Source organism: Falco biarmicus, chromosome 1 (assembly GCF_023638135.1).
Source record: "Falco biarmicus isolate bFalBia1 chromosome 1, bFalBia1.pri, whole genome shotgun sequence".
Lineage (NCBI taxonomy): Eukaryota > Metazoa > Chordata > Aves > Falconiformes > Falconidae > Falco > Falco biarmicus.
The window spans coordinates 21,649,542-21,661,075 of NC_079288.1; the positions used below are offsets into that span (position 1 = coordinate 21,649,542).

At 64.7% G+C, this 11,534-nt stretch overlaps 1 protein-coding gene across 4 annotated transcripts; it reads left to right on the forward strand.

The window, feature by feature from the left end:
• The first annotated feature begins 1,377 nt into the window (after positions 1-1,377).
• On the forward strand, positions 1,378-11,182 carry LOC130154582 (ras GTPase-activating protein 4-like). 4 transcript variants are annotated; one of them, XM_056350733.1, is made up of 21 exons: positions 1,443-1,509; positions 4,716-4,813; positions 5,457-5,513; positions 5,865-5,978; positions 6,327-6,388; positions 6,506-6,635; positions 6,932-7,013; positions 7,190-7,321; positions 7,403-7,494; positions 7,749-7,872; positions 7,970-8,123; positions 8,464-8,528; positions 8,862-8,974; positions 9,045-9,231; positions 9,516-9,653; positions 9,781-10,092; positions 10,175-10,312; positions 10,394-10,529; positions 10,611-10,731; positions 10,807-10,865; positions 10,999-11,182. In XM_056350733.1, exons 4-21 carry the CDS (start codon positions 5,959-5,961, stop codon positions 11,118-11,120), a joined length of 2,187 nt encoding a protein of 728 aa, XP_056206708.1. In that variant the 5' UTR covers positions 1,443-1,509; positions 4,716-4,813; positions 5,457-5,513; positions 5,865-5,958; the 3' UTR covers positions 11,121-11,182. The 4 variants fall into 4 exon arrangements, 3 of the variants coding, with proteins under 3 accessions (XP_056206688.1, XP_056206708.1, XP_056206698.1); XM_056350713.1 differs by lacking the exon at positions 4,716-4,813 and having other exon boundaries at positions 1,378-1,509; XM_056350723.1 differs by lacking the exon at positions 1,443-1,509 and having other exon boundaries at positions 1,550-4,813.
• Positions 11,183-11,534: the final 352 nt, after the last annotated feature.

Here is an 11,534-nt window from a genome sequence, read left to right on the forward strand (position 1 = left end):
GGGGGGATGAGTGGGTGGGGGTGGGGGGTAGCAACCTGCCCCCCCAGCTGCCCTGCCAGGAGCTGCCTCCCTGGAGCCCAGCCAAGGAAAACGGAGCAAATCCAGCCACCGATCCCTGCGGAGACCCGCTGGGGCCCAGCCAAGGGTCGATTTCATCCGTCCCACCCGTGTCCCCCCAGTGTCCCACCCCCCGTCCCCCAGAATGAAACACCCATCTCGCCCCCAAAGTGGCTTCCAGAGGCCGGGGGGACTTGTCCCCATCACATGGGTGCTGCTGGAGGTGGGACACGTGGCACCCCCAGCGTGCAGGGCAGCAGCTGCCACACGACGGTGACAGGGGACTGCGCCTTGTCGCCCTGTGCAGGGCAGGTGGAGAGGCAGCGTGTCCCCATGGGGTCCCCAGTGTGTCCCTAAGCATGTCCACAGGGTCCCCATAGGGTCCCCAGTGTGACTCCAGCATGTCCCCAGTGTGTCACCACAGTGTCTCCATGGTGTCCCCAGAGTGTCCGATAGTGTCCCCAAGCATGTACCCACAGTGCCCCCAATGTGTCCCCATGGGGTCCCCAGTGTGTCCCCAGTGTGTCCCTGCAGTGTCCCCAAACATGTCCCCAGCGTGACCCCAGCATGTCCCCAGTGTGTTGCCAGTGTCCCCAGGGCGTCCCCAGGGTGTCCCCGTGGCAGCCGGGCGCAAATGCCAAGGCCTGGGTTCCTGCTGGCACGGCCCTGAGCCCCAGCTCTGCGTGCTGGGGGAGTGCTCGGGCCGGGGGAGGTCCCGCAGGAGGGGCGCCCCCCCCCCCATGTCTGTCCCCCTCCCCGTATTTACGGCCCAAGACCCCCAGAAATGCCACTGGTCCCTCCGGGGGTGCTGCAGCCGCGGGGCGCAGGGCTTTAAAACAAAAAATAATACGGGGTTAAAAAGCCAGAAAGGGGTGGGCTCCGGGGGCGCGGGGCGCGGGCGGCACCCCCCAGGGTCGTGGGGGACAGCGAGGACCCACTGTGGGTCCGGTCCTTAACGGCCACCGCAGGCGGGGCGCCGGGCCGACCCCCGCCGGGGCTGCACCGCCCTGGGGCTGCGGCCGGTCCCCGGGGGCTGGGGGCGGCCCGGAGCGGGGGGGGGGGGGGGGGGGGGGGGGGACGGGACCGGCGGGACCCCCGGCAGCGTGGCGTGTCCCCGGCCCCACGGGACCCCGCCCCCGCCGTCTTAGCCACGCCTACTCCCACCCTACCCACGCCCATTGCCGCCTTAGCCACGCCCATTGCCACACAGGCTCCACCCCTTGGCAGGCAGCTGAATCTAATCACCCAATCGCCACCGGAGAATGGCTTCTGGTCACGCCCCTTGCTCCGCCCCCAGCGCTGATTGGCGGCTGGCGGCGCCGGCCCGCACATGGGCGCGGAGCTGGGTGACGGCGGGTTCGAGGCTCGGCTCGGCCGCCCGCCCGCCATGGCCCGGCGGAGCGCGCTCTCCATCCGCATCGTGGAGGGCAGGAACCTGCCCGCCAAGGACATGTGAGTGCCCCCGGGGGGCCGGGAGGGGGTTGGGGGAGGCAGCTTCCGGAGGGAGCCCCCCTGCCCCGGGAGTGCTGCCAGAGGGACCCCCAACAGGTCCCTGTGCTTTGAGGACACCACCTCTGGGTTGGCTTGGGGGTGTCCCCCCAGCTCTGGGGGCTCACCTGGAATGGCTTGGGGTTCTCCCACCAGTGCCTGTGCTTTGGGGGCTCCCCCCAGGATGGCTCTGGGGGTGTCCCCCTTGCTTTGGGGTCCCCCTTGCTTTGAGGGTTCCCCCCCAGGATGGCTTTGGGTGGCTCCCTCAGGAGCTGTCATATCCCCCCTGATCTGGGGACACCCTCTGGGATGGCTCTGAGGTTCCCAACCTGTGCTGTGTGGTGCCCCCAGCAGCACTTTAGGGTACCCCAAGCAGTGTTCCCGTGTTGGGGGGCTCCCCCTGTGCTGCCCCCACCATGCACCGTGCCCCACCTGGAGCTGGGTCCTTTGCAGGCACCCCTGGACACGAAGCAGGACCCCCGGTACAGCCATCCCGCAAAAGGAGCAGGGATGATCCCTGGGCTCTGACCCCTGGCCACCACTCTGTTCCCAGCACCTCCCTCAAGCCCACCCTGCTGTGGTCTGGGGGGCTCTGCTGGCAGCCCCCTGGGTTGGGCTCTCCCTCCTTGGCAGCTCCCTAAGGGCTGCCTGTGTGTCCCAGCGTTATCCCGGTCGCTCTGATCCTGGGGGGTGGGATGTGGGACAGTGTCGGGGTGGGACAGGAGGGCAGCATCGGGGTGGTCCCCAGCTGCTAGGGCACTGGGAGGCTGTTGAGAAGCACTCGGCAGCCAGGCAGGGTCAGGGCTGCCGGAAAACCAGCAAAACTCCCTGCAGCCATCATGGAAAAAGAGGATAAACAAGGAAAGAAACATGACTTTTTTTTTTTTTTTTTTTTTCCCCTTCTTCTTCTTTTTTTTAAATCCCATGTGTCAGGGCCTGATTTTTAAATCCCTTGGCATAACTCCATGCTGGGAGCTTGACCCAGTGCAGGCAGGCTCTGGATTTTTGGAAGCTCTGGTTTTCGGGCTCAGCCATGCGGTAACACCTTGTGCGGAGCTTTCCAGCCCGGTGGCTTTGGGACACGGTGGCTTTGGGCAGGGAGAGTGGCTGCCCCAGCAGGGAGGGAAACCCGAGCGCTGGATCCCGCTCCGCCGCCTGACCTTGGCCGTGGATGGCCGTTGTCCCCCTCTCTGGGGACAGGGGCTGCTGAGATCCCGTTCCCCTGTCTGCCCTGGCACAGCCTTTGGGATTGCTGCTGGTTTCCCTAAGGGAAATCCCTCTGTGGGGTGTCAGCGGTGGCCCCGGCTGTGTTTGTGGGTCAGATCCTGCTTGCAGCACCCATAGGCGATGTGGCACACCCAAACCCCCGTGGGGTCCCCCAGCCCCTGCAGGATTCAGCACAGGGGGTTGCAGGAGCAGGATTTGGCCGATGTCACTGTGGTTTGGGACCCCTGGTGCTGCTGCTGGGCCACCGGCAGCCCCTTCCTCTGCCCCGGCAGTAGCCCTGTGATATCGGTGGGGGTCAGGCTCGGTGCCAGGCTCCCGGCTCGCTGTGCCCACGGGATTCCCACCTCCTCCCGCTGCCGAAGAGCGGCTCTTTGCTTTTCCTTCCAAGCCAGCGCCCGCCTAGCGCAGGGCTTGGCACAGTGCAGCCGTGCAATGCCCATAAAGAGGCAGGAAACCCGCCGCAGGTTTTCCCGGCCAGCGCGTCACTGCCCAGCTCCGGGGCCAAAACACTGGGACTGCGGCAGCCGCTCCAGCTCAGCCCTGGGTGGGCTTCTGTCCCCCAGCCCAGGACACAGTGGGAACACTAACACCTTCCTAGCTGAGCGCTGCAAAATCCTCCCCTGCAGGAGGATTTCGTTGCAGGAAAGCAAGGGAAATTATATACTTTATTTTATTTTATTGCTCCCACCCCCTGAGGGCTGGGCAAAGCAGTGCCGCTCTCTACACCAGTGAGTTTTTAATTGCAAACTCCATGCCTCAGCCCACCTGGATGGGTGCCGGCAGCGAGTGCATGTTTATTCCCCGTCGTCCCCCACCCCCCCCACCTAGTTTATACAACACTATCAATCTTTAAAGTTTCAGTCTTCATTTCCTCTTTTTAAAGCCTGACCTTCCCCTTTCTTAGCTCCTTCCCCGTGCCAACCCCCCCGCCTTGCCTCCTGCAGTGGCCCGTGCCAGTGCGGGGGGGCCAGGGCAGGTGGCCAAAGCCAGCCGTGCTCTGCGGAGGCGTCAGCAGGATGCCCAGCGCCTGCCAAGAGCCTGCAAACCTCATCAGTCTCTTCCCCTGACATCTCCTGGGCACTGGTGAGCCTGCAGGGATGTCAACGCCAGGCAGACCGTGTCACCCAGTGCTGGGTTCCCTTTGGAGTGGGGGGTTCATCCCATGGGATGCAGATCGGAGGCTTCCTGCAGCCCGTGGACAGTTTTTGGCAGCCCTGCGCTTTAATCCCTGTGATACCCAGATACTGCAGGGCAGCTTTGGGGTACCCTGTGCCCCAGGGGATGTGAAGCAGCACGTGTGCTCAAAATGGCCCCATGTTGGGGACAAGGTTTTCCTGCTGGTGTGGAAGCAGCTCCCATCTGACGCCTGCCCCACGTTGCTGGGCACGGCTCGGGCAGGCAGATGTTCCCTTTCTGCCTGCCTGCTCCCTGCCCGCTTGATGGTTTGCATAAGGTAGGAAATGTCAGCAGCAGGCTCGTTAATGGTCCTTCATCCACCGCTCTCGTAAAAACCTCTCCAGAGTGTGGCTGGAGACGGGAGCAGGCAGGTAGAGAGCTGCTCTTAGCAACCCTCCTGCTGCCAGCACCACCTGTGGCCCAGAATGTGGCCCCCATCCTGTGCCTGGGGATGGGGATGCTAGCGCAGTGCCCGGGATGCACAGCCTGGAGAAACCCCCCACAGCCATGCTTTCCAGGGCAGGGGGGCACCCTTTGAATCCCCCCAGTGCCTGGCTCTCAGCCTCCCTGGTGTTGGGGTGGGGAAGTCACTCGGTGTTTGGGGTCCCCAGATCCCCACCTGTGTGCTCCCCCCTGCTCCGGGATGCTTGTGGCTGGCTGGGGGATGATGCCGGGGTGGTGTTGATGAGTAACCGTGCTCAGCGTGGGCTGCCCAGTGCCGGTTGCCTGCGGGACGGGAGCCACAACCTTTCCACCCCCTTGGCCAGCACCCGGGTCCTGCTGGCTCCTCTGCCTCCGGCCGGAACCCCCACCCACCCCTGCCTGCAGCCGAGTCACCTCGTTTCTGATGAACTGGGGCAATAAGGTATAAAATGGTGATTTGGTTTTGGTTTGGTTTGGCGGCCGCAAGCAGGAGCCATCACTCGGGTCGTGTCTGGGGAGGAAGCGGGGGTCAGAGCATCGTGGGGGCTGCCTGCCCTTCACACCCTCTGCATCGCTGGGGGTATCTCCAGGGATGTCCCCGTCGGTGTTGGGGCGCTGGGTGCACCCTGGGGCTGGAGGAAGCTGCTGTGGCCTCGCTGCTAGTGTGTGTGACAGGGCTGTCAGTGCCTGGAGCCACTTCGGGGAAAGGGTGGGTTTTGTTTGTTCTTCACCTTCCGATTTGGAAGAGGAAAGCCACTTGCAGCTGCCAGCGGGATGCGGTGGCCGGACACAGTCAGGGATGTGTTTCCCTGGGCTGGGAGCAAAGCTGGGTTCACCACGTGCCTGCAGCCTTGGCCAAATCCATCTGCTGAAGGCTCTGGCTTCTGGGGATGCCTCTGGACCCCAGCACCCCATAGCCTTGGTGTGTGTCCCCACAAGGGGCACCTGCGAGGTCCCCCCTCTCCAGTGGGGCTCGCCAGGGCTGAAGGCTTTGGCTGCCCACGACCACGTGAGCCCCCAGGGCTGGGGTAGGGGGCCAGGGCTGTGGCTGCTGGTGGTGACAGAGCTGTGCCGTGTCCTTCTAGCACGGGGAGCAGCGACCCGTACTGCATCGTGAAGATCGACGATGAGGCCATCATCAGGTGAGTGGCTCCATGTCCCTGGCTGGTCCCCAAACCTGCACATCTGGCTCCTGGCAGGTCCCTCCATCTACCCTGCAGCAGGTACAATATTATTTTTATTATTTATTATTATTCCCTGCTTTGGGCTGAGCCACTCCTCCAGATACAGGCTGTGATGTCTAACATCTTGTGGCCACCTCCAACATCTTGCCAGCCCAGAGCTACAAGACAGGGATGGAGACCCATCGCCTGCCCCAGCTGATGGTTCAAAACTGTGGCTGCTGCTCCAGCTGTGTGTCACAAAAAGCTGGGAAGCTCACAGGGCTGGGGAGTGCCCCATGTCCCCCATCACCGGTGCTGTCTGCCCCACAGGACTGCCACGGTGTGGAAAACGCTGTCCCCGTTCTGGGGGGAGGAATACGAGGTGCACCTCCAGCCCACCTTTCACAGCATCTCCATCTACGTCATGGACGAGGATGCGCTCAGGTACAGGCAGGTCAGCTGTGGGGCGGTGGGGGCTCGGGGTGGGGAACTGGAGGCTGGTGGCTTTGGCTGCCTGCATGCTCAACCCCACTGTAGGCACCACAGAATCCACACCTGGCCGTGCTGGCTTGGGGTTTTGGGACACAAATGGGTGAAACTATTTCTTGAGGTTATTCTCCAGCTGGCAGCAAAGGGTGGCTGATGCGCTCCATGGGGACAGACACACCGTGGTGGCCCCAGCCCAGGACACCCGGGCACCCTTTCTGCCCCCGACACGTGTCCTGCTGGGCCTGGCGCAGCAGGTGGGCTGCCATCCCACACCATGTCCTGCTCCCGGTTTTTGTTTTCCAGCCGCGATGATGTTATTGGGAAGGTCTGCATCACCCGGGACATGCTGGCGGAGCACCCCAAGGGTAGGGGGATGGGTGGCTGCGGGGATCCCAGTGGGGACCTGTCTCCCAGCCCATGAGGAGCCGGTCCCAAGGGCTCCCCCAGCGACCCCCCCATGAGGGTGTCCCCTTTTCCTACAGGCTACAGTGGCTGGGTGAGCCTCAGTGAGGTGGACCCTGACGAGGAGGTGCAGGGGGAGATCCACCTGCGGGTGGAGGTCCTGGGGAGCCAGGGCAGCCGGCGGCTGCGCTGCACTGTGCTGGAGGCCAGGTGAGGAGGGGACACAGGGCGTCACAGGGGGCTGCGTGTGCAGCTGGGACACCTATGGTGAGTCCTGGCTGCTCCGTGACTCAGTTTCCCCACCGTATCGGTTTTCTTAGCTATCCTCCCTTGGGGGCAGAGCATCCTCCCCACCACCCAGCAGCTGACGGGGGTCCTGAGACAGGTTCCACCTCACCTGCCGGTCCTTAGGGCGTGAATCTCGACGTGCTGGGGAACCGATGAGGGGAGCAGGTGCCTGCAGGTATATTGGGAGGTTGCTGGCAAATTCCCCCTCCTCTTGGCAGGGATTTGGCCAGGAAGGACCGGAACGGCGCCTCCGACCCCTTCGTCCGCCTGCGCTACAACGGGAAGGCGCAGGAGAGCACCGTGAGTGTGACTTCAGTTTATCGTGATCCCCCAACGTGCTGCAAGTGAAATCATCCTCCTGGCAAGCCCAGACCTCGGCCAGGAGCCATCCCTGTCCCCCAGCGTGCCCAGCTTGGTGTCCCCAGGGGGGTGTCGGATCCACCCAGTGCGGGGGGATGAAGCTGTTGCCTTTGCAGGTGGTTAAGAAATCCTGCTACCCCCGCTGGAACGAGACCTTCGAGTTCGAGCTGGCGGAGCCCGCCGGGGAGAAGCTGTGCGTGGAGGTGTGGGACTGGGACCTCGTCGGCAGGAATGACTTCCTGGGCAAGGTGAGCCCCCCAGACCCCGCCGGCGCTGCCAGGGAGCCTGCCTGGCTGCCCACCCAGCACCCTCCTGCCTCCCCCTCCCAGGTGGTGTTCAGCATCCAGGGGCTGGAGGCGGCCGGGCAGGAGGAGGGCTGGTTCCGACTGCGGCCGGACAAGTCCAAGCCGAGGGAGGACGAGTGAGTGTCGGCACAGGGGTGTTGGGATGTGCCAGGGGTGGTCCCGGTGCCCACAGGGGCATTGGGGAGGGGGTTATTCCCAGGAAGCATCTTCCCTTTGGAGGGGCAGCTCCTGGAAATGCCCTTGTCTGGGAGGAAGGGGCAAGTGCAGGGCTGCCCCACCTGCCTGCTCCGGCTTTCCCGGGCTGTTGGGCCACCTCCAGCTTGGTGAAGTATTTCTCCATCCCTCTCCCACCCGCGCTGTGCTCCTGCAGGGGCCGAGGCAGCCTGGGCTCGCTGCAGCTGCAGGTACGGCTGCGGGACGAGACGGTGCTGCCCTCCCACTGCTACCAGCCCCTGGTCCAGCTCCTGTGCCAGGAGGTGAAGTCGGGGCGCCAGGTGAGGGGTCCATGCTGGGGCACCCGCCTCCCTCTGGCTCTCTGCTGGGGCATGGGTCTCCCTTGAGCCGTAACATCGCGGTGCCTTTCCCCACCAGGATGGCCAAGTGCACCTGGTCACCCTCCTGGATGAAACCACCACGGCCGAGTGCCGGCAGGAGGTCGCCGTCAACTTGGTCAAACTCTTCCTGGGCCAAGGGCTGGTCAAGGAGTTCCTGGACCTGCTCTTCGAGCTGGAGCTGGCCAAGCCCTGTAAGGCTGGAGCGGGATCAGAGCCAGAGGCTTCCAACCATCTCCTGGGGCTGCGAAACCTCCGAGACCTTGCGTGGTGATTTTTTTGGGGGGTGACAGTTCAGGTTCAACCATCATGCTGTGTTCCATGTGGGAATCTGTTGGGTTCACCCCAAGCAACTGGTGGGCTGATGCTGGCTGTGGTTGGTGGGGGAGCCAGTGCTTTGAGGTTAGAAAATCCCACGGAAATGGCTGGGATGGAGGGCGCAGCCCCTGTGAACGACCCCCACGACTGCAGCTGCCCCATGGGTGGGTGACCTGTGGCTGTCCCCCAGGCCACAGACCCCCTCCTGTTTTGCAGGCGAGCCAAACACTTTGTTCCGGAGCAACTCACTGGCCTCAAAGTCAATGGAGTCCTTCCTCAAGGTGCCACACTGCCCGAAACCTGCTCTTCCCAGGTCACCCTCTCTCCGGGCTGTCCCTATGGGGTCCAGTTCCCAAGGGGACTACTGGGAGGGCTGGTGGGTCTGTATCTTCCTCTGGGGCTGATAGGTTGGAGAAAGTCACAGAAGGGTTTGGGTTGGAAGGGACCTTCAAGATCGTCTAGTTCTGACCCTCTGCCACGGGCAGGGACCCCTTCCACCAGCCCAGGCTGCTCAGAGTTCCTTGGGTGACCCCTATCAGGGATTCCACGGGTGTCGGGGTGCCAAACCTGTGGCTGTGCCCCCCGTCACTGTTCCCTGCGCACTGCCTCGGCAGGTGACAGGGATGCCGTACCTGCACGCTGTCCTGGGACCCACCATCACCCGCGTGTTCGAGGAGAAGAAGCACGTGGAGCTCGACCCTGGCAAGGTGGAGATCAAAGACACCGGGTAAGGGGCACGCGGGGCGGTGGGGCACGGGGGTCCCCGGCCATGCGGCTGACGGTGCCGGTGCCCGCAGGTGCTCAGGGCTGCACCGGGTGCAGACGGAGGGGGAGGTGATCGAGCAGGGCCGCCAGCACCTCCAGTCCTACCTGGGTGAGCTGCTGGACGCCATCGACAAGTCGGTGCCGGCGTGTCCCCCTGTCATCCGTGCCGCTTTCCGGCAGCTCTTCCAGCGCGTCGAGGAGCGCTTCCCCCAGCACCAGGTTGGGATGCGACAGGGGATGGACCGGGTGGGTCAAACTGGGATGTCCCCAGGGGACACTGGGTGCAGTCCCCAGTGTTGGTTGGTGGGGTCTCCTGTTGGGCATGGGGGCAGCCCCCCAGGGATGGGTCACAGGGGGACAGCGGGGCTGTGCTGCGCCCACACGGCAACGCTGGTGCTGGAAGCCAGCCCCCACGTCCCTGGCGCATCGATGTAGTGGTGCCCCAGGATGTCCCTTGTCGGGACAGACTCTCACGTGTCGCCCACCACCTCGGCTGGCCACAGCACATCAAGTTTGTGGCAGTCACCAGCTTCCTCTGCCTCCGCTTCTTCTCACCGGCCATCATGACCCCCAAGCTCTTCCACCTGCGGGAGACACACGCCGACGCACGCACCAGCCGCACGCTGCTGCTGCTGGCCAAGGTGGGACAGGAGGGGGACACCAAGGGGGGTGCTGTCACCCAGGTGTGGTGTTCGAGGTGCCTGGCTGCTTCCCACTGGGGAGGGCTGGGTCTGCCGCCGGTGACACCGCCACGCTGGGGGTCTCCAGGCCATCCAGATGGTGGGCAACATGGAGCCAGCGGCCGGGCGGGCCAAGGAGGTCTGGCTGGCCCCGCTGCTGCCCGCCCTGCAGCAGGGCATTGCCCAGATGAAGGACTTCATCACCCGGCTGGTGGAGATGGAGGAAGAGGAGGAAGGTGAGGGGCGGCCGCTGGACCCCCCCCGCACGGTGGTGAGGGAGGGACCGCTCTTTGTCCACAAGACGCGGGGCAAGGGGCCACTGCTGCCCACCGCCGCCAAGAAGCTCCACTTCTGCCTCACCGGGGAGGCCCTCAGCTTTGGCAAGAGCCCCGGCGCGGAGGTAGGAGGGTGCTGAGGGGCTGGGTAGGGGGGTGAAGGGACGTCACTGACCCCCCTGTGTCATCCGTCTCCCCCCCCATTAGCGCAGCGGCACCATCGCCCTGGCCGACATCCTGGCGGCTGAGAAGGTGGAGGAGAAGAGCTTCGGGAGCTCCCACGTCATGCAGGTGGTCTACACGGGTGCAGGTGGGCAACAGGAGACAGCCTACCTCCAGTGCAAGGTGGGACGGGGATGTGGGGGCACGCTGAGGGGACTCACAGCCCGGGACCGACCCCTCACCACACACCCCACACCACCCCAGTGCGTCAACGAGCTGAACCAGTGGCTGTCAGCCCTGCGCAAGGTGTGCGTCAACAACCCCCGCGTGCTCCGCGCCTACCACCCCGGCGTCTTCCGTGGGGACAAGTGGAGCTGCTGCCACCAGAAGGAGAGGACAGGTATGGGGTGGGGGTCTCGGGACCCCACAGGGGTGCTGGGGGTGTCCCCTCATGGCGTCAGCCTGCTGCCCCCCGCCCCAGGGCTGGGGTGCGACCGGACCCGGCATGGTGTCACCCTGCATGACTGGAGTGACCCCCTGGACCCCGCGGCTGAGGCGCAGCGACTCTTCCATCATCTTCAGGGCCTCCAAGGGACCCTCAGGTGAGCCCCCCCCCGCACCGGGGAGATCCCCTGCACCCCTCCCCAGCCAAAAGCCCACCCCTCTCCTCTCCCCAGGGAAAAGTACTGGGAGCTGCTGGAGCTGGAGGACGCCCAAAATGGCCCCCGGGATGAAGGTAGGTTTGGGGTGGGGGGCGTTTTGGGGACCCCCTGGGGGATGCTGTGGTTGGGACGGGTCCCCAGAACTGCCGGGGGGGGGCGGGGCGCTGCGGTGGTTGGGGGTCTCACTGGTGCTCCCTCCCACTGCAGACACCCCACTGCCTGAGGGGCTGCGCCGGCTCTTCGGGGTGCTGGGGGACCTGGAGGGCTGTCACCGCCGGGCGCAGCCCCCCGCGCCCCCCGCACCCACCCTGCTGCAGCTGCAGACATGAGGGGTCGGGGTCCCCACGCCTCGGGCACCGCCACGGTGGCAATAAAGGCACTTTGTACCCTGCAGCCCTGTCCTGTCCCTCTCTGGGGGGGATGCTGGTGGCCACAGGGATGGGCACTGGTGGCTCGGGGCGGGTGGCACTGGGGGACAGGCCAAAGCACTGCTGGTGGCATCAGTGGCAGCACTGGTAGTGCTACTGGTGGTGACACTGGTGACAGCGCTGATGGCCCTGCGGGTGCCATTTCTGGTGGCCGTGCTGGTGGTGGGTGGAATCACTGGTGGCTCTGCGGGCACCATTTCTGGTGGCTGTGCTGGTGGCAGTGGTGGCATCACTGGTGGCTCTGGGCACCATTTCTGGTGCCCTACCGGTGGCTCTGCAGGTGCCATTTCTGATGTTCTGCTGGTGGCAGTGGTG